Raw genomic sequence first — 20,538 nt, forward strand, 5'->3', positions numbered from 1 at the left:
CTCTAGAGGGGGTTTTGGGACATTACAAGAATGGCTGGAGGAGGGAGAATTCAGGCTGAATTGGACAGAGTCTTTGTTCTCTTGGGAAAGTTACAAGGCCAAATTGATGTTTTGGCTATAAATGTTACAACTCTGGAATCAACTGTAAACAGTATCATTGAATCTGATAAGGATTTGAATCAGGAAGTTTATTCAACTGAACAGAAAGAGAAACTTGACAACTTTGAGAATTTGGAGAAGGAGACATGTTGTCCCTGAAGAAAAGGAAGGAGGAGCTGTAATTCTGCAGATGATGAAGGAGGACTTGAGGTCTGACATGATGGTAATGAAGGAAAATAAGAACTTGATGTGGAAAATCTGGCCTGAATTGGAGATTGAAAAAAGGAGAGATCTCCTTATGTGGAGATCTGAAGACCTAAGGATTACAAATTTGCTTAAGGTGGAGGTTGGAGCCTCGGGGACATTTGGACTTGAAAGGAGTAAGAAACAAGATTTGGGCTCCACTTTTAAGTATGGAGGACTGGTTGGAAGAAACATGGATCCTGAAAGGCCAGAGCTTCTCCGAGATTTGGTGTTTAATTTTAAGGACTATCAAAAAAACCGGCAGAGAGGAATTGAGAGAGAATTAAGAGCCTCGGATGTGAGATCTCCAGGCTAATACTAGATTAAGACTGATGGACATTTGTTGGGGACTGAAACCGGGAAAGGGGGGGTGGGGTTTGGGAAGCCAAAGGGTACATAATTATAATGTGTTTTGTTTTTATTTTGTTTTTGTAATGTGTATGAAAATTGGGAAATTCGTGGAAGGGAATTTGGGTTGACTTTAGAAAGAATGTTTTAAGAATGTGTATTGATGTATAAGTATTGATGTTTAAGTTTGGATAAGGTAAAATTGGTTTTTTAAAATGAACTAAATTAAATGAAAATAAGGTTAGCAAAAATAAATTGAGGAAATGGATGAAAGAGAAAAAGTAAAATAATAATATGTTAAATTAAGTATAGAAATAGGTTAAAAATTATGGATAAGGATTTGCTGAATTAACAATTTGAACTGGAATACAAGAAAGGGAGGTATGAGGAGGTCTGGGAAATATGTTATTGAAAAATAGGTATTGTGAACTTTATGTGTTTTTAATCTTTTTTGCTTTTTCCTTTTTGATTCTTTTTTATTGTATTAAATTTGAAAATCTTAATAAATATATATTTTTTTAAAAAAATGTTTTACCGGGAAGGCGGAAGAGATCTTGGCCCCTAGGAGTTGGCTCCTATGGCTCATTTTGACCAGCTGATGCAAGCTTAATAAAATCTAAACAAAACACAAACATGCTTCTTAAGTAAACAGCAGACTAATGGCACATGGCTTGCCTCCCTGGAATAAAAACAAAATCTTCGATTTGTTCCACCCCATGCCACTCTTCTTTCCATCCCCTCTTGGGTCTATTATGGGATGTTCTGTTAGTAATGCAAATAGTTGGCATAGGAAGGTGAGCTAGCAGGTTTGTGGGGGTGGGGGAAAGAGGAGCCATAGCAGGTACTTGTGGATTTGCAAGGGTTGATTTTGGTTTTTCTCAATTTCTCATTATTTCCAATCTCCAGTTCTCCACATTTCAACATTTGCCTTGCAATTATTATTATTTTTGGTAAAAGTGAAAAGTCCCTATTAAAAAGTTAGCAGCATTTTAGTTCCCCTCCCAACCACCGCAACCACTTCTCCCTCCCACAAGGGAGTGCCGTCCTTGACCCTCTCAAAAAGGTTGCCCATCCCTGTTACAAAGGGCTGGGTAAAATTCATGGTCTGCCCACAAGCTCTTAACCATGACAGCTGAAAACCGAACCTCCATGTACAAAGGAAGTCTACCTCTGTATACCCGCTCCAAGCAGGAGGCAAAACACAGTGGAGGGCTGCCACCTTCCTTGTAGGCTTCTCGGAAGTACCTGGTTGGCAGATACAAGGTGCTGAGATCTCATCCTGATCCGACAGGGGCTGTTTTGTGTGCTAATACAAGCCCTCTGGTGGGCTTTCAAATCATGGGCTTCCTTGGCAGCAGCAGGCTGTGAGCTGTCATTAAGGAGGGAGGGGGAGCAGAGTCATCCAATGCATAATGCCCAAGGGCACTGTGGGAAATTTAAAACAGCAGCTGAGCAGGCCTGGCAGCCTGGCACACGGAAGGCCTGGGGCTAGGAACAACGTTGGCCCTTGAGCTATCTTCACACCAAGGGCATCTCTTTCCCTCCTCCTGTTGTGGAGAGGGCCGTGTGCCCCAGAAACTCCTCCCCACTGCCCCGCAAGTCCATGGGTTTGGCACTTGTGTGGTTTCTCCTCCGTCCTACCCCACGGGGGGCTTCAGTCCCAGTTCGGGTGGGAGAAGGTGATGTTGTAGAGACTCGCCCACTTGGCAAAGACCCGCTTCTCAGTGATGAACCGGTGGTGGTGGCCCTTCCGGCTTTGCTCATTGTGGATGTAGGTGGCACATTCATCTGGACCCTTCGGCTCATAGTAGTGGTAGGGCAACCTGTGAGGAGGAGGCTTCCTGCTGTTGGGAAGAGAACCGGGGGTGGGGGGTCGGTTGGGGTTTGGTGAGCAGGGAGCGGTGCAGAGAAGCAGAGGCAGAGATTGAGGCAGCCCTGGGGCAACCCCCACCCCCTCGAAACTGACAAGGAGTATGCAGAGTGCAGGACTTACATGCAGTAGTTGGGAGGGACCATCCCATAGACGTGGATCCTGTCACACAGCTCAACGCCAATCACCATGGTGAACCAGCCGGTGCTCAGCCATGACCGTGACGTCACTCTGCAAAAGCAGGGAGAAACAAAAGGAGGGGGGTTTTCAAAGGAAAGGGAATCCAAACACAACCTGTGAGTGATTGATATAGATTAGATGCTGACCTGCAACAAAATGTTGCAGTGTGGAATTCTCCACGTTGAGGATTCCAATCACTCTATTCTGTTTCACATCAATTTTTCATTCCACACACCTCATACTCCACAGCCAATCAGCATTCTTTTATCACTCAGCACACACTCAACCCTAATTTCGCTGGTTTATTGTTTTTTGTGGGAGGTGCCTGCCCCTCTCTCTGCCGATCCAATGGGGTCCCAGGCACCCACACAGGGTCCGTGTCCCTTTCGGAGACAGACGCGGCAGAAACTATAATGGCTTTAAGAAATGTGGTTTATTCACCTATTTACACCTTCAGTCTGCATGGAGGGAGTCCAGATCTTATAGCATAGTTCTTTCAAGAGGTAGCAGGGCAGGCAATCTGCCCAAGATGGATCTCAGCTCTTCTTCCTCCTTCTCCTTCCTGGCAACCCTTGCTCAATAACTTCATTTTCGTGTCCCCTCAAACACACATCTCACTCCCTTTTGCCCCTTTTGCCATGTTAACAGATTGGTTCTTCTCTAGGCCAGCCAGGCTGGTTTGCATAAGCCAGCCCAGGGATTCCTTGTCTGGCACAGTTCTGCAGCCCATAAGGTAAAGGTAAAGGGACCCCTGACCATTAGGTCCAGTCGTGACCAACTCTAGGGTTGCGGCGCTCATCTCGCTTTATTGGCCGAGGGAGCCGGCGTACAGCTTCCGGGTCATGTGGCCAGCATGACTAAGCCACTTCTGGCGAACCAGAGCAGCGCATGGAAACGCCGTTTACCTTCCTGCTGGAGTGGTACCTATTTATCTACTTGTACTTTGACGTGCTTTCGAACTGCTAGGTTGGCAGGAGCAGGGACCGAGCAACGGGAGCTCACTCCATTGCGGGGATTCGAACCGCCAACCTTCTGATCGGCAAGCCCTAGGCTCTGTGGTTTAACCCACAGCGCCACGTGCATCCCTCTGTAGCCCATACTTTAATCCATATCCCAATTAATCAATATCCTAGCATTTCTTCATTTCTAGGATTTAGCTCTCCCCCCCAACACACCTATTAACCTATTAACACCATTTTCCTTCTACTTCTGCAAATCTTGGGATTCCCCAGAACCTGCAGACACCTCCCTCTTGTAACTTAAAAGGAAAAGATACAATCAACCTATCTCTCCTCCCTCCCCACAGAAGGGCTTGCGTGGAAGAGGAGCTGCAGAAACTATGCTGGAGGGACAACTGCAGGTGAATTTACCTGTCCTTCCCTGTCTCCTTTTTGAACAAGTCATCAAACTGTTTCATGCGCCTGGGGGAAGCTACGAAGGCCGTCATGTTGGGGAATGACATGCTGACGCGCTGGATGACCTTCAGCAAGCTCTTCTGCATCCTGACTGGTGGCCCCCAAAAGATTAAGATGGTGTCTGGAGTCTTGTTGACAAACTCCTGTGGTCTCTTCAGGACCCGGAAGATACTTGAATGGGCCACCACCCTGAAGGTCGTCTTGTTACCAACATCCGCTTCATAGGCCGTCGTGGGAGCATCGTTCATGCGAATTGTGCACTCTGACTGGTCGATTGCTGCTCCCAGCTTGCTCCCCAGCAGGTGACTGGAACTGGTGACGATCACGCATTGGCTGCAGTGATGATCCAAAGTCTGGGGGTGTGGGGATAAGATTATTATTACAGTGGTACCTCGCAAGACGAATGCCTCGTAAGACGAAAAACTCGCAAGACGAAAGAGCAAGACGAAAAAACTCGCAAGACGAAAGAGCCTATGGGCTTGCTTCACAAGACGAAAAGGTCTTGCAAGTTTGTTTCCTTTTTCTTAAAACCGTTAATACCCAGGGTGCATTGCTTGAAGAGGTGCAGTTCCGTGCTTCGCAAGAGGAAAAATTCGCAAGACGATTAAACTCGCAGAACAAATTAATTTCGTCTTGCGAGGCACCACTGTATTATTATTATTAATAATAATAATAATAATAATAATTGTGGCATTTGTGGATTTAAAAAGTGCCTTTGATTCGGTCGACCGCAATAAACTATGGACTAAACTAGAACACCTTGGTATCGACCCATATCTACTTACACTGATTCAAAGTTTACATTCTAACAACCAAATATATGTTAAAGTATCAAAAGATGGTAGACTTGCAGGTCCTATTCTGAATAATCGATGAGTTAGGCAAGGCTGTATCTTGGCCCCTACCCTATTTAATCTATTTTTATCTGACCTACCATTATTTCTTCAAAACGCAACCACTCATACTCCTTATTTAAACAATAGCCCACTCTTTTTATTACTTTATGCAGATGATGCTGTAATTATTTCACTCTCTGTTTTGGGTTTAAAAAAATTATTTAAGAGTTTCTCAAACTACTGCTCTCTCAATAATCTCAAAATTAATTATGATAAGACAAAGGTTATGCAATTTAGAAAGAGAGGGAACCCAAAAGGCTGTATAATTAATGGACATCTAATACAGGAAGTTAAGCACTTCAATTATCTGGGAATCACATTCAAAAATAATATGAATTGGAACTTCTATAGGGCACACCAGTGTGGATTTCAGGTGACCTCAAGAGGTTGGATAAATTTCACGCATCCCTTTTGAGGTCATTATTAGGACTTGCAAACTCTGTAAAATATGAAACGATATGTTGTGAGCTGGGAATACTGCCTTTTTCAGTAAGAGCATGGCTGAGGACCTTGAAATATTGGATCTTCCTCCATTATAGAGCCCTATCCCCTAATTCTATACTTTACGATCTTTTAAGTGATAGTGCAATCTACAATCTATCATTGATTTGTAGGAGAAAACTGGATTCGATAGGGCTCACTCTAACTGATTTTGAAATCTCTGATCCCAAAGATATATGGGAAATTATCAGGAAGACTCTTACAGAAAAAAGTGTTCTCGCCATGCTTGAGGTTGCAAAGCACAGCACCTGCTCTCCTATCCACCTAAATCTCCCTTTGTGTAGAGATTTCCAAAAGGGATACATGACAAATCTGAAGAAACATGAATCGTGTAGGCTGTTTATGTTGGCCAGATTTAACATGTTTCCCTCGGCGGTAGTGAGAGGAAGATACTTAGCTATCCCAGAATCAGAGCGTCTCTGTAAATGCAGAAAACAGGAACCCGATACCCTAGAGCATATATTCTTTTCCTATGATTTTGGCAGCTATGCCAGAAGACAATTATTTGAGGCCCTAAAATTTAATAGACAGTTTTTTACACAACCAACTATTCAGGACCTGCTGGCGGACAGCGATGATCAAATTACTTTAATAGCGGCTGAATTTAGTGCTGTACATGAAGAAAGAATGGGCCATGATAAAGAGACTTAGTGGTTTTTAATGGTAGGTGATGTTGCTGTGTTGTATTATATTATTTATGTACATCGATTTACTTCTTGGAGTTAAGAATAGGACTGGGATAAATTGTGTTCGCTGAGCCCGTATTTTATACAGTCTGTATATGATGTTTGTTTGTTAATGTGAGGTGTGATATGCCTAATAAAGGATTTTGAACAGAACAGATGATTATGATTATTATTATTATTATTAAATTTTATTTATACCCCGCCCTCCCCAGCCAAGACCGGGCTCAAGGGGGCTAACACCGGTATAAAAACAATTGATTGAAATACAAGTTAAAAACAAGATTAAAATACAACATTAAAATGCAGCCTCATTTCAGTAGAAACTCAAATCAAAAACTTTTTGGGGGTGAAAATGTCAAATCTTCACCAAGGCCAACTATCCAGACTGGTCCTACATGGCCAGAAAAAAGCCAGGGAAGTCCCCAAATAGGAGTTCCATCACAGAAGGAGAAAGCAAAAAGGAAGAGGGGGAGGGGATCAAGTTGATTCCAAGCCAAAGGTCAGGTGGAACAACTCTGTCTTACAGGCCCTGCGGGAAGAAATCAGATCCTGCAGGGCCTGGTCTCATGAGACAGAGTGTTCCACCAGGCTGGAGCCAGTGTTGAAAAGGCCCTGGCTCTGGTTGAGGCCAATCTGACTTCCTTAGGGCCCGGGACCTCTAGGGTGTTGCTATTTGTGGACCTTAAGGTAAAAGACGACATAGCAGAAGTTTATAAAATTATGCAAGGTATGGAGAAAGTGGATAGAGAAAGGTTTTCCTCCCTCTCTCATAACACCAGAACTCAAGTACCTCCATTGTAGGAAATGGCCCTAATCCAGGGGTCTGCAACCTTTAAGACAAAAAGAGCCACTTGGACCCGTTTCCGAAGAAAAAAAACTGGGAGCCGCAAAACTCGTCATTATAAAAATAACTTTTTTGTCACTTTTTTATTATTTCTTTGTTTGACCCCTCAGAATTACTCCTCCTCATAGAAATAAACGTTAAATTAACAAGTTACCTCTTTTTGTGTGTGTGTTCTTCACTCCCCTTCAAAACAGTGACCAGCGTACATGCCCCCTTTCAATGCAGTGACCAGCGTACATGCCCCTTACAATGTAGCAGGTGGGCGGGAAGGTGACGTTGGGACGGTGCGTGACTAACGCATGCACCGCCCCATGCGACGTCACAGCCAGTACAGCGCCCGCCACAGTGGGGAGCATAGGGGCGCATAATGCGCCTCCTCCCCTCGCTAGTATCCGCCCTGGAGCCGCGGCAAAGGTGTAAAAGAGCCACGTGCGGCTCCGGAGCCGCGGGTTGCAGACCCCTGCCCTAATCCATGAAAGCTTATGCAATAATACAATTTGTCAAGTCTTCAAGGTGCCACACGTCTTCTTGTTTTTTCAGTTCTGTGGTGGCAAGTTTTGAACCATTCTGCATAGCATTCGTGCTCTCCACAGTTTTTTTGACTTTTTGTGTTGTCATTTCCCCCCCCCCCTTACATTTCATCATTTAATGTCTTCATTTAAAAACATTGCTTCATTTAAAACCATCTTCTCAAAGACTGCTAACAACATCTAAAGCCAATAAAATAATACAATGTTGGTATTATCCAAGATGAAAATGGCAGATAAAACGTCTAAAACAGCTAACCTCTGAAACTCTATTTAAAAGAAAAAATCATCGAGAACAAATCAGCAGAAGTTGAGAATCAATTTCCCATACAGCCACAAAGCCCACTGGGAGACCTTGGGCCAGTAACTCAGCCTAACCGACCTCACAGGGTTGTTGTGAGCATAAAAAGGGGCTGGGGGAGTGTCTATAGCACTCCTTGAGGGGTTTGGGAGAATGTAATTTTTTGTGATGTAAATGTAATAATAAACAGAGGTAGGGAACCTTTTTCAGTCTGAGGGCTGCACTCCCTTCTGGGCACCCAAGGGGCATTTGTCAGTGGTGGGCAGGACCAGAGGCAAAAGTGGGAGGGGCGATGAATGTAAATTTTATCCGAGTTGCTTACACAGTCCTTTTTCTTCCAAGAGTTCAAGGACACTTTCTAGTTAGGCAGAAAACACCTGAGTGTGCAGCAAAGCCAGTGAGGGGCTGAGATTTGGGGAGATCTAAGATTCTATGACCTGCAAAACAACGGCAGCTGAAAGTTCACGCGCTTCCCATACCTTGTTTCCAGAGACTGGCAGGTACCCGTTCTTCACCCCCCATTTTTTGAGGCTAGAAGGCAGCGGGGGCTTCACTTTCACCGCAGTGTAGTGGAAGACTTCGCTCCTGCCATTGTAGATGATCAGCAGCATGACCAGGCCAAACAGAACCACAAAGACAACTGCGCGCTGGCCCTGCAGACACAAAGAGCGGACGAGGGGGCAAATGGTCAGAAGAGCCAGGTTGCTCTCCAGGGCATCTGTTCACACAGGGCACCTTTCTAGCTTGGCAGTAGCCTGCGTAAAAAGGGATTCAGGGACAGTAGTTGTTCACAAGCAGAGCAGGAGCCAAGAGCCTGACATGGCAGAAAAATATACAGGTTCCAAGTCATGGGAAGCGGGAGATCTGCTTGATCCTGGGTGCAGAGGGTCCAGGATACATCCACTCAGGGGCGACCTGTCCCACTTCACCACCTGAGGTAAAAAAGGAAAGTGCTTCTTCCCCACAAAGCTGCTGCCGAAGCCTTGTGAATTAGGGTTGAGCAGCAGCAGCAGCTGGGATGCAGGTGGCGCTGTGGGTTAAACCACAGAGCCTAGGGCTCGCCGATCAGAAGGTCGGCGGTTTGCTCGGTCCCTGCTCCTGCCAACCTAGCAGTTCAAAAGCATGTCAAAGTGCAAGTAGATAAATAGGTACCGCTCCGGCGGGAAGGTAAACGGCGTTTCCGTGCCCTGCTCTGGTTCCCCAGAAGCGGCTTAGTCATGCTGACCACATGACCCGGAAGCTATACGCTGGCTCCCTCGGCCAATAAAGCGAGATGAGCGCCGCAACCCCAGAGTCAGCCACGACTGAACCGTACGGTCAGGTGTCCCTTTACCCTTTACCTTTAGCAGCAGCAGCAGCAGCAGCAGCAGGGGTGGGACTCTGTCTGAGGTGGCTGCTTCAGTCTGCCTCATGGATGGGCCACTCCTGAATTCACTGTTAATGCACAATTATTGTGTCTGTGAAGAGCCCTGCTGGATCAGGCCATAGGGCCCATCTACTCCAGCATCCTGCTCTTACAGTGGCCAATCAGCAGCCCTGCAGGACCTGAGCACAAGGGCATCCTCCCATCTGTCATTCCCATCAATTAGTATTCAGTGGAGGGAGAATGTAGCTATCACAGCTAGTGACCAGTGATAGCCTTATCCTCCATAAAATGATCGCAGAATTCACACACCCCCAAAAGACAACCTGCACATCAGTCTGGAGGGGGCCAGACATTTCCCCCTTCCCTCTCCCATCCTGCTAGAGCAACTTTCATCAACCGGTTTTGGACCACAGCTCTCAGCAAGCACAAATTTATGCAAAGCTTGCTTTTGAAAAACAAACAAACTTAAGTGCCTCATGATTGCCTTTTGTGAGTAAATTATTTAGTGTTGTGATCCTGGGGAAATCTGAATAAGGAACTAATGGAACTGCTGGGCAGGGAGAGGGGGGGTGAACAGTGGGTGTGGTGGTATACAGCCACAAGAGAATAAACAGATTGAACTGTGCAGCAAACCCAGAGAACCAGAAGTGCTTTATGTGGCTCTTAACATTTAACGTTCATTTACCCTCGCAATGAGAAGCAGCAGCTTTTGCATAGCTGTCTATGCAGGCTGCCCATAGGAGAGCACTATGAATTCCTGGCTTGGTGCAGGAAGCATGCCTCTCCCAAAGCAATTCCCAAAGTTTGTGTAGAAGCTAAATGTGCCCATCCAGGCCTCTCTATCTGGTCCTTGAACCTCTCCCTAGGCCACACACTTTCCCAAGCCATGCCTGTCACTGGCCCTGCTACATAGCCCAGGTGCTTTTGCCTGTATGAAATGTGTTCCCTTAACACTAATAAAGCTTTTGCTTATCTGGAGGGAGGGAGATGAGGGACATGTGAATGTGTATATCATGGGTAGGCGATCTGGCCCAATCGCCTTCTAAATCCAGCCTGTGGACGGTCCGGGAATCAGTGTGTTTTTACATGAGTAGAATGTGTCCTTTTATTTAAAATACATCTCTGGGTTATTTGTGGGAATTCGTTCACACACACCCCCAATATAGTCCTGCCCCCCACAAGGTCTGAGGGACAGTGCACTGGCCCCCTGCTGAAAAAGTTTGCTGACCCCTGGTGTATATGAAAACTTACAGTAGAAAGGTGCTCTTTATGTTCTTTCCATCACTCATTTTTGCCTCTGGTACAGTCCTGGAAACCAAGCCTCATGAACGGTTGAGGGAGCTGGGTATGTTTAACTTGAAAAGAGGAGACTGAGAGGAAATGATGATATCCATCTTCCCATATCTCAAGGGCTGTTGCACAGAGGATAGAGCAAGCTTGTTTTCTCCTGCTCTGGAGGGTAGGACTCAAACCAGTGGATTCCAGTTACAAGAAGGGAGATTCCAACTAAACATCAGGAGTAACTTTCTGGTGATAAGAGCTGTTTGACAGTGGAACAGACTCCCACAAGAGGTGGTGGACTCTCCTTCCTTGGAGGTTTGATGGCCACCTGTCATGTATGATCTGCGTGAGATTCCATCATTGCAGGGGGTTGGACTAGTTGACCCTCCCAGCTCTACAGCTCTATGATTCTATGTGGCACTTGGAAACTCTTTGTGCAGAAGGGAATGAGGCCATACAGGCTGAAAAAGATTCCCTGCCGCTGTTGCAGTACAGCAATGCAACATTCATATTCATAGATCAATAGTATGAGGAAGAAACAGATTTCTCCTGAGACTGCAGGGGGCAGGAGTGGGGTAGGGGGCTCACCTTGTCGTTTTTCATGTCGCCGTCCTGGCCTTAGGTTGGAGCCTCGATCAGCGTAACTTGGATGCCTGCAATAAAGTCAAAAGGACAGAGTGACATTTGTGGTTTCTGGATGAATAAGAAGGGGCTTTTACTAGCATGCAAGGTGTTCCACCACCCTGGGGTAGGGGTCACTTCAATGCGAAGGAGAGTGGGACATGGTCTATTTTGCGCCTGGGCTAAGCACTGGAAAGTTGCAATGTACTAATAAGGAAGCTGGGATGCGGGTGGCGCTGTGGTCTAAACCACTGAGCCTAGGGCTTGCCGTATCAGAAGGTCAGCGGTTCGAATCCCCGCAACGGGGTGAGCTCCCATTGTTTGGTCCCTGCTCCTTCCAACCAAGCAGTTCAAAAGCACGTCAAAGTGCAAGTAGATAAATAGGTGCCGCTCCAGCGGGAAGGTAAACGGCGTTTCCGTGCACTACTCTGGTTCTCCAGAAGCGGCTTAGTCATGCTGGCCACATGACCTGGAAAAACTGTCTGCGGACAAACGCCGGCTCCCTCGGCCTATAGAGCGAGATGAGAGCCACAACCCCAGAGTTGTCTGCGACTGGACCTAATGGTCAGGGGTACCTTTACCTTTAATAAGGAAGCAGCGTGTGAGCATGTGCCAAGTGAACTGTTACAAAAGCCCGGTGCCTGCCCCTCTCTCTGCCAAGCAGAGGCCAGAGCACATGGGGCCACAGGCACACACAGGGTCTGTGTCCCTTTGGAGAATAGAAGACATGGCAGAAGGACCTGTGTCTGGTCCTCTCCTTCTGGCACCTCTGCAACTCCTGGTTCCTCTGGCAGGCTCTCAGGAATCTCTGTTTTCTCCTCCTCCACAGTAGGCTCCCAGGGGTCAATCAGAAGCACCCCAAGAGTAGCTCCTCCTCAGCTCCAGCCAGCTTGGTACCTTTTTCTTCCATCACTGGCTCCTGGCATGGAGTCACACTTTGTTCTTTCAGCTGCTGCAAATGGTGCTTTTGCATCTGTTCCCATTGTCAACTTTGGTGCTCGCCCTTCAGCTTCCACTGCTGGTTTAGATGTTCCTGCATCAGCATTAACTGCTTGAGGAGTACTGCCATTCCTCCCTCTATTTTTTATTTCTGGTTTATGTTGATCCTTATATATAGTGAGAGGGTGGGGAGGGGTATTACTCAGAAGGGTGGTGGGAATGGGTGATTGGCTGATAGGTGTGGGAAACCTGTTGACGGCTGTTAATGACTGCAATTGGTCTTACAGGAAAAAGCAAAGGGTGAGATGACTAAAAACAGCTTTATCATGTATAATGAGACAAGAATCCAATGTCTCTATTCAGACCAGGTCTCTCCATGGTTTTAAGTTTGGTAATAAGTTGCAATTCAGCAACTTCTCTTTCCAGTCTATTTCTGAAATTCTTTTGTAATAAATAAGACAGCTACTTTGAGATCTTGTATAGAATGTCCTGGGAGATTGAAGTGTTCTCCTACTGGTTTCTCTGTCTTATGATTCCTGATATCCAGATTTATGTCCATTTATCCTTTGGTGTAGGGTTTGTCCTGTTTGTCCAATTGGCCTGTTTGTCTCATTGGGGCTGGCCTGAAGGCAATTGGAGAAATTTGCCCAAATTGGGCCCCACAGGCTGTTCCTAAGCCCCCCCCCACACACACACCAGGGTAATGTAGATGGATTTTATTTATATCTCTAAGATTCTGCAGACTTTGCTGTGAACTGGGGCCCCCACAAAAAAAATTCAAGTTGGGTCCCAGAGCTTCAAATTGGGCCCCACTGGCTGGCCCTGTCTCATAGTTGCTGGGCCTGAGTTGCCCTGCCCTTGCATGAAGTCTTGGGTTTGCAATTTTGGGAGAGGGGAGATTGCCTGCTGGGGGGCAGGTGGGCTGGCGAGGCCCCCCTAGATTTAGAGGCCCAAGTTGCTCTTGCATGAAGTCTTGGGTTTGCATGAAGTCTTGGGTTTGCAATTTTGGGAGAGGGGAGACTGTGGCACTGGGGAGCGGGCTACCCTACTTCTAACTATAGGGTTAGTAGTAGAAGATAGTGTATTTTAAAATAGTATTATTTGTAAGTGATAAAATGTGAAGATTTTTATGGTATAAGTAAGTGTGATTAAAAAAATGGTTAAAAATTATGATATATGAAACTGCTAAAGATGAGGTAAAATGAAAATCAGATGGGGGGCTTGGGGAAGCCCACCTAACAATGCTTAGAAAAAATAAGGATAAGACATGAATTTGTTTGTATTGTTTGTATTTCTGTATTGTTTATTTGTGTTATAAAATGAATTAAAAAATTGGGGGGGGGAATGAAATGTGTCTCTTGCAAACCTGGAGGAGGGCTGAGAGAGGTATGCAAGTGTGTGCAGAAGCTAACTAGCTTCACCAAGGTAAAACAGTTGTGTTTCAATTCATTTTAATTATTTTTTGGGAAAGTACTTAAGATCAGCCCACCCCCTAGATAAACTTTCTCTCTTTCTTACTTCCCAAGAACAATGTGGCAGCTGGCATCTCTTCTTAACTGTCACGTGTCCTGGATATTTAAATGCTTTTTTTAAAGCCCTACTTTTCCCCTGCACTGCACTCAGAGTGATCAGGAAAATGCTCTAATTGACAAGGGAGGGAGGACCGGGGAGGGGGAGGGGGGAGAGGCAGGAAACCAGCAGGGTCTATAAACAACACGCAGGAAAAGCAGCAGTGAATGGAAAATCTAGGCTTGACCTTAACGCACTGGGCTGGGTCCTCCAAACAGGCCCAAGGACAGGATTGCTACGCATGATTAACTTGGGCAAACTGATTTCCTCGTGGGTTAGATGTCAGGAAAGAGGCAGGAGAATCAGGCACATCCGGAATGGAACATAGGAAACTGCCTTTATACTGAATATTATGAATTTTCAACTAAGGGAAGGGCCATAGCTCAGTGATAAGAGCACCTGCTTGGCATGCAGAAGGTTAGGGCTGGGAGAAAAATCCTGCCTGAAACTCTGGAAGGTCACTGCCAGGTCACGTTGCTAAGTAGGGATGACTGACAAATACTAGTCTAGGTTCAAGCAAAAACTTATCACAGCTGTGATTTTAAGGTTTTGGGGCATGGTACCAAACCCTCTTCATTTCACTACCATGTAGATCACAACAGATCACTTGGACCATTTCTATTTATTTGTTAATTCTAAGTACTTTTACCTTCTTAGTCCTAAAGGTAAAGGGACCCCTGATCATTAGGTCCAGTTGTGGACAACTCTGGGGTTGTGGCACTCATCTCGCTTTACTGGCCGAGGGAGCCAGCGTACAGCTTCTGGGTCATGTGGCCAGCATGACTAAGCCACTTCTGGCGAACCAGAGCAGCGCACGGAAACGCCATTTACCTTCCCGCCGGAGCGGTACCTATTTATCTACTTGCACTTTGATGTGCTTTTGAACTGCTAGGTTGGCAGGAGCAGGGACCGAGCAACAGGAGCTCAACCCATTGCGGGGATTTGAACTGCCAACCTTCTGATTGGCAAGACCTAGGCTCTGTGGTTTAACCCACAGCACCACCTGCATCCCTAAGGGGCCCCAAAACAGATAACATTTTTTTAAAAGGCTGTAACATTAAAGAGAGATGGCTAAAACTCTCCCTATAGAAGAACATACAGCCTTATCCCTTACCTTGGCACTGCTGCTCACCCCGCCCAAGTACCAGCTATCTCCCTCTGCCTAATGGTAGGGCCGTTCTTTGGGGAAGGATTATGGCTCAGAGCATTTGCCTTACATGCAAAAGGTCCCAAGCACAATCTCTGTTGTTTCCAGGTAGGGCTGTGGGAAAACCCTTCCTGAAAACCCCATTTCACCGTTTTTGAAACAGTATATGAACCAAAGCACAGCCACCCTTCAAAATTCAACATACAAACCCTCCCACTATAATGCATTATATTAGAGGGAATTTGCTTTGCAAAAATTTGCATGTTCTATAAAACTGCATGCATGCATGCATACATGCATGTGTGTATTAGGAGGAATTCTCCTTTGCATAAAGAAAAATCTGCAAATGTGGATAACTGATGTTAAGACCAGAAAAATGAGAATCTGAAGAATCTGCCCACCCCTAGTTTGTAGAAGGATTTTTTTTCCCCTTTAGGAGCACGCCATTTTAAGCACAATAAAAGGCTTGTTTTCAGTGTTCTTTAGCAATCTGGTTAGAAGAATTTTAACGATGTGTGGGTGTTAAAATGAAATCCCAGCATCCTGTGCTTGGGATGGAACATTCTGGCCTGCACAGCAGTGCTTTAACGCCAACATTTTACACAGAGACTGTCATCCATTGCTCTCCTAAGTGGGAATAAACCCCAGTGATCTCGGTGGGGCTCTGTAAAACATGCATGTAATTGATTCTTAGAGCAGAGCTTCCAAGTGGAGCACAGCTCCCTTCTCTCAAATGTCCTACTGGGGACTTTCTCCACCTCTTCCTGACCTACCCATCCCTCTGCCATCAACCAGAATGAGGTTTGAATGAGCAAGGATGATTAGGTTTATGCCTGGGCTGCTTTGAAAATAAAATAAAACCTTAAGTATCCATACTTGCCTTTTGTGAGTTAATTATTTAGTGTATGGATCCTAGGGAAATCTGACTCAGGAACTCATGGAATGGGGGGAGTAGGAGTAGGAGAAGTATATTATTAAGTTGGGTGGGAGTGCAACTGAAGAGCCCAGGACGTGTGTCAAACCGGAGAACGCTTTGAACATGTGCTTAAATCTCCCGCAATGAGCAGCGGCAACTTTTGCCTAGTTAGGTCGCACTCCCATGTGGGGGCACAGTAGCCAAAACAGCATCCATGAAGAGGCCAGGGGAGCGGGTGTCAGCAGACTTACATATACTGCTTAATAATTTGGAAAATCAATAAAAATAATTGGCAAAAATATATACACTGTTTAATCACTAGCATTTCTAAGCTGTGTACATAAAAATAAACAATACGGAGAATAATACAAAGGGGAGGGCTTATTGGTTTGCTTTGTTTTTATTATGTATTTTGTGTTTTTATCTTGTATTTTCATGTTGTGAACAAATTAAATAAATGAATTTTTAAACCCCAGAAAATAAAACAGTTAAAAACTCATCATAAAACTGAATATAAACGCAAAACTATCTTAAAATGCTTGCTGGAATAAGAAAGCCATGCACCTGAAGTTCAGGAAAAGGGTGGGCGGGTGCCTGTGTAATCTCAATTGGGTGGGGGTTTCACTGCGGCGGGAAGGTAAATGCCGTTTCCGTGCGCTCTGGTTTCCATCATGGTGTTCTGTTGTGCCAGAAGCAGATTAGTCCTGCTGGCCACATGACCCAGAAAGCTGTCTGTGGACAAACGCCAGCTCCCTTGGCCTGAAGTTAGTTGAGCGCCTCAACCCCAGTCAAATTAGGCTGGACTTAACCATCCAGGGAACCTTAACCTTTTACTTTTACCTTCCATTGGCTACACTGGTTGGGGCTGATAGGAGTTGGAGTGCAACAACACCTACAGCACTCAGTGGTTTAGACCACAGTGGGGAGGGGGATTACATTTTGTGGTTTGCCTCAGGTGCCAGAATGTCTTGGGCAGGCCCTGATCATAGGCAACCAAATAGATTATTGATTACCTGAAGAGGCCAGAGACCATCTTGGCTGGGAGCCCCGGAAGACCTGCTCCCCACCCCCACCCCCCGCCTGCTGGCCTTTCCCATCTGGGAGGGTGGGGCCCTGACTGCAAAAGCTGAGGCTGATGAACAGACATTTAGAATGGAGGGTATTGTTTGGGGGGTATTGTTGCTGTTGATATTAATTTTTTCTATCTGTGTTTTAAGATCTAATTATTTATGTGGAAATCAATCAGTTTGGTTGTGTATTTTTGATGTGTTTTATTTCTTGTTTGTGACTACTTTTGGTTTTGTTTGGAATTCTGTAATTTGTTATGTCATAAGCTTCCTTGAGCATGGTTTGAACTCTGAAAAGGTAGTATACATATAAATTGGTGTCTGTAGTATGTATGTGCAAGGCCAATGACAGCCAAAGCCAATTCATTCTTTATCTCCATGTTCCTTCTCCCTGCTGAGTTCTAGAAGGGGCAGCACTGAGACTAAGGAGGAGGAAGGTGGCAGGCAGGATGACCCCCTAGACTGGATTTAAGTAAGGTAGGGGGCAGGGTCTGGCTGGTGGCAGGCTGAGGTTGGTGGGGCTGTGCCCCATTAGCCCTAATGGTCTAGCTTCCACTGGTATTTGATAGAACACTGGAGAATTTGGGGCGGGTGGCAGAGAGATTTGTTCTACATCTTTGCCCCACTCCAATATTGATTATGCCATTGTCTATTTTAGCAGACATTAAATATATTCCATGCCGCCTTCAGAACTTCAGCTGGGTACAAATGTTTTAAAACAAGCAGATAAATAAGTGCTGCTTGGGCATTTGGGCCTGTGCCTGATTTTAGCTCTAACAGAACATATAAAAAATCCAGGTCAGTGTCTCCCTCCTTACCAAGGCAGGATGTCTCACATGAACAAAGTCGGGAGCATGGTTGGGGGGGTCTTCTCCTTCGTGGGGAGCCATGAGGTGCTGCCAGCCCCAGTTGCCAGACCACCCTTCCATGATGCAGCCTATGCGCTTGCTCCTTTTATTCAAGCATCACAACAAGACAGTAGGCACACAGGCCAGCAGCCCTGCTCTCAGAGGCCTGCAAAAGAAAATGGTGTTTAAAAATAAAATAAAATAAAGCAGATGGGCTGGCTTTTCAAACATGTTTGCTGGTGAGGAATCAAATCGAAAGCACCCTCAGACCCTCATGGGCCAATCTGCTGGTTGGAGTCGAAGGCTTTCTCTCTAGCTAAACTTGAGCAAAGCACATGATGCCAGGTGGCGGAGGGCCAAATTTGGAATCATTCCCTGCCCCAAGGCAACAGTTTTTTCCAAACAGCTGTTTTCATTAGGGCAGGCTCCACCAACCTTAGTTGGCAAAGGCTGCATTAGGGATAAAATAAAATAAAGCTGAGTTATGTCAGATCCCACAGCACAAACACACAAAATGCAAAAGTGACTCAAAGTGAGGATCCAGTGCTGGCTCAGCACATCTTGACCAACCACATAGGAGGGCCGTCTTCACACCATGCATTTAATGCACAGTTCCCCCACTCCCCATGAATCCTTGGGACTGTGGTTTGCTGCTGTGAGAGCTACAATTCCCAGCACCCTTAACAAACCACAGTTTTCATTATTATTTGGGGAGTGGGGGAATGTGCTTTACATGTATGGCGTATATGTAGTTAATGCAACATCTACCAACCAGAGAGAGATTTTGGATTGTGCAATACAATCACAATCTCACATCTTGTTCCCTGTATATTTTATAAATTGCACTGCCTTGCAAAATTTTGTGTGAAAGTGCAGTGCACAATGATGTAAATAAGTAAAAAATATATTCTTAGGAGTGGCCGGGGTGTGTGTGTGCAAGGATGTTAATCAAAGAAAGCTGAGTAGTTATGCTTCACTGACCCAAATAAATCCTTCCATCCCATACCGGAGAGTGTACAGACAAGAAACTTTACAAGTAAGACATCCCCCCGCCCCCTAAAAAGACACTCCACTCTGCCTTCTGTGCTCCTTTACTTGTATGCCAGGAAGGGCCGTAGTGGAAGAGCATCTGCCTGGCATGCAGATGGTCCCAGATTCAAACTGCAGGATCTCCAGGCAGGGTTCAGTGAGACCCCCGTACAAATTCCTGGAGAGCCACTATTAGTTGTACTGTAAACAATGATGAGTGCACTGACTCAGTTTTTACAGCTTCCTCTTTTCATTTACCCCTTCCTTCTGCATTGCTATACTCCATATATATATATATATATATGGAGTCTTCTTATCTAGAAATATCACCACTCTGTTATATGAATGCACTTCTCTCATACACACACACACACACACACACACACACACATATGAGAGAAGTGCAATTCATATAACATACACACACACACACACACACACACACTATATATATATATATATTTATATATATGATACACACAACCACCCTGCCCCCCAAAACCCACCATCCTTCTCTTTAAACCTACCCTTATCCTTTGGAGATTTGTCAAATAAATCGTTAGCATGCACATACATAAAAAGCTTAGCCAAGTGTAACGGATGGTACGGACACCTGGGTCCATTTGGAGGAGCCCCAAGACCTTTACCCAAACAAATATTTAACAATGCGTTTCCATGGGAGGCCTGTTTGTTGTCAAACTCAGCAGCCTGCTGTCAGGCAGTCAAACCTACAAAGCAGATCTAGGGGCAACCAGAGAGAAACCAGCGCTATATCTTAAGGTTTCTAGACACTGGCAGCTTCTCCACTCCTCCCCCCCACCCTACTTCACAAAACAACCCCCCCCCCCAAAAAAAAGCCATACATGCCACCTTCTTGATCTTCAGGTGCGCCCTCGATCCAATTCTAGATTTCACCAGGAAAGGATCTCTCCTCTGGGCTGGTACCCAGCTTCACTTGCACACATCCCATCACCAGAAGAAGCGGCTAAACCTCTGGGATCCAGACGAAAAGATGACTCTCTTGGATTTTGCAAGCCTCTGGGTCCTAGCACGTCTCGCTTTCTCCCGTCTGCATTCATGCTCCGAGCAGCAAATCAGGGGCACCCTTTCCCTCCTCCTCCTCCTTTCTCTCCTGATCCGATTTCAGCTCGCTCTCTGGCTCTGCCTCTCGCTGTGCGCGCGCGCAGTTAGTGAGGTGTTTGGGAAGAGAGATCTGACACCAAGAAGGGGCCCGAGGAGCAAATCCAAGCGATCTATTTTTAATTTTTTGTGAGATTTACACTATTGCCTAGCGATCAAATACGTAGTTCCCCAAAGTGATCATATAAGCAACAGGTTGCAATGATACAAAAAACGAAAAACTCTCTGTATCTCTCTTTGCACCAGCAATCATTAGTCCTGATGGATAGGGCCAGAGGGATACCCACAAACCGGTTTTGTTTTGGGCAGGTGTATTCTGTACTCACGAAATTAAAAGACGCCTGCTTCTTGTGAGGAAAGCAATGACAAACCTAGACAGCATCTTAAAAAGCAGAGACATCACCTTGCCGACAATGGTCTGTATAGTAAAAGCTATGGTTTTCCCAGTAGTGATGTATGGAAATGAGAGCTGGACCATAAAGAAGGCTGATCGCGGAAGAATGGATGCTGTTGAATTATGGTGCTGAAGGAGACTCTTGAGAGTCCCATGGACTGCAAGAAGATCAAACCTATCCATTCTGAAGGAAATCAGCCCTGAGTGCTCACTGGAAGGACAGATCCTGAAGCTGAGGCTCCAGTACTTTGGCCACCTCATGAGAAGAGAAGACTCCCTGGAAAAGACCCTGGTGTTGGGAAAGATGGAGG

The 20,538-nt window shown here is 45.6% G+C and overlaps 1 protein-coding gene across 5 annotated transcripts; it reads right to left on the reverse strand.

Annotated features, from left to right (window-relative positions):
• Positions 1 to 1,252: 1,252 nt before the first annotated feature.
• On the reverse strand, positions 1,253 to 19,799 carry ST6GALNAC6 (ST6 N-acetylgalactosaminide alpha-2,6-sialyltransferase 6). Of its 5 annotated transcripts, none has more exons than XM_053374030.1 (7): positions 19,564 to 19,799; positions 17,635 to 17,830; positions 11,146 to 11,210; positions 8,390 to 8,563; positions 4,111 to 4,508; positions 2,684 to 2,791; positions 1,253 to 2,531 (listed from the first exon to the last, which is right to left on the reverse strand). In XM_053374030.1, exons 3-7 carry the CDS (start codon positions 11,158 to 11,160, stop codon positions 2,345 to 2,347), a joined length of 882 nt encoding a protein of 293 aa, XP_053230005.1. In that variant the 5' UTR covers positions 11,161 to 11,210; positions 17,635 to 17,830; positions 19,564 to 19,799; the 3' UTR covers positions 1,253 to 2,344. The 5 variants fall into 5 exon arrangements, with proteins under 5 accessions (XP_053230005.1, XP_053230002.1, XP_053230003.1 ...); XM_053374027.1 differs by having other exon boundaries at positions 1,253 to 2,534; XM_053374028.1 differs by lacking the exon at positions 17,635 to 17,830 and having other exon boundaries at positions 1,253 to 2,534.
• Between the last annotated feature and the right edge of the window lie 739 nt (positions 19,800 to 20,538).

The sequence above is a fragment of the Podarcis raffonei genome, chromosome Z (genome assembly GCF_027172205.1).
Source record: "Podarcis raffonei isolate rPodRaf1 chromosome Z, rPodRaf1.pri, whole genome shotgun sequence".
In the NCBI taxonomy this organism is placed as follows: domain Eukaryota; kingdom Metazoa; phylum Chordata; class Lepidosauria; order Squamata; family Lacertidae; genus Podarcis; species Podarcis raffonei.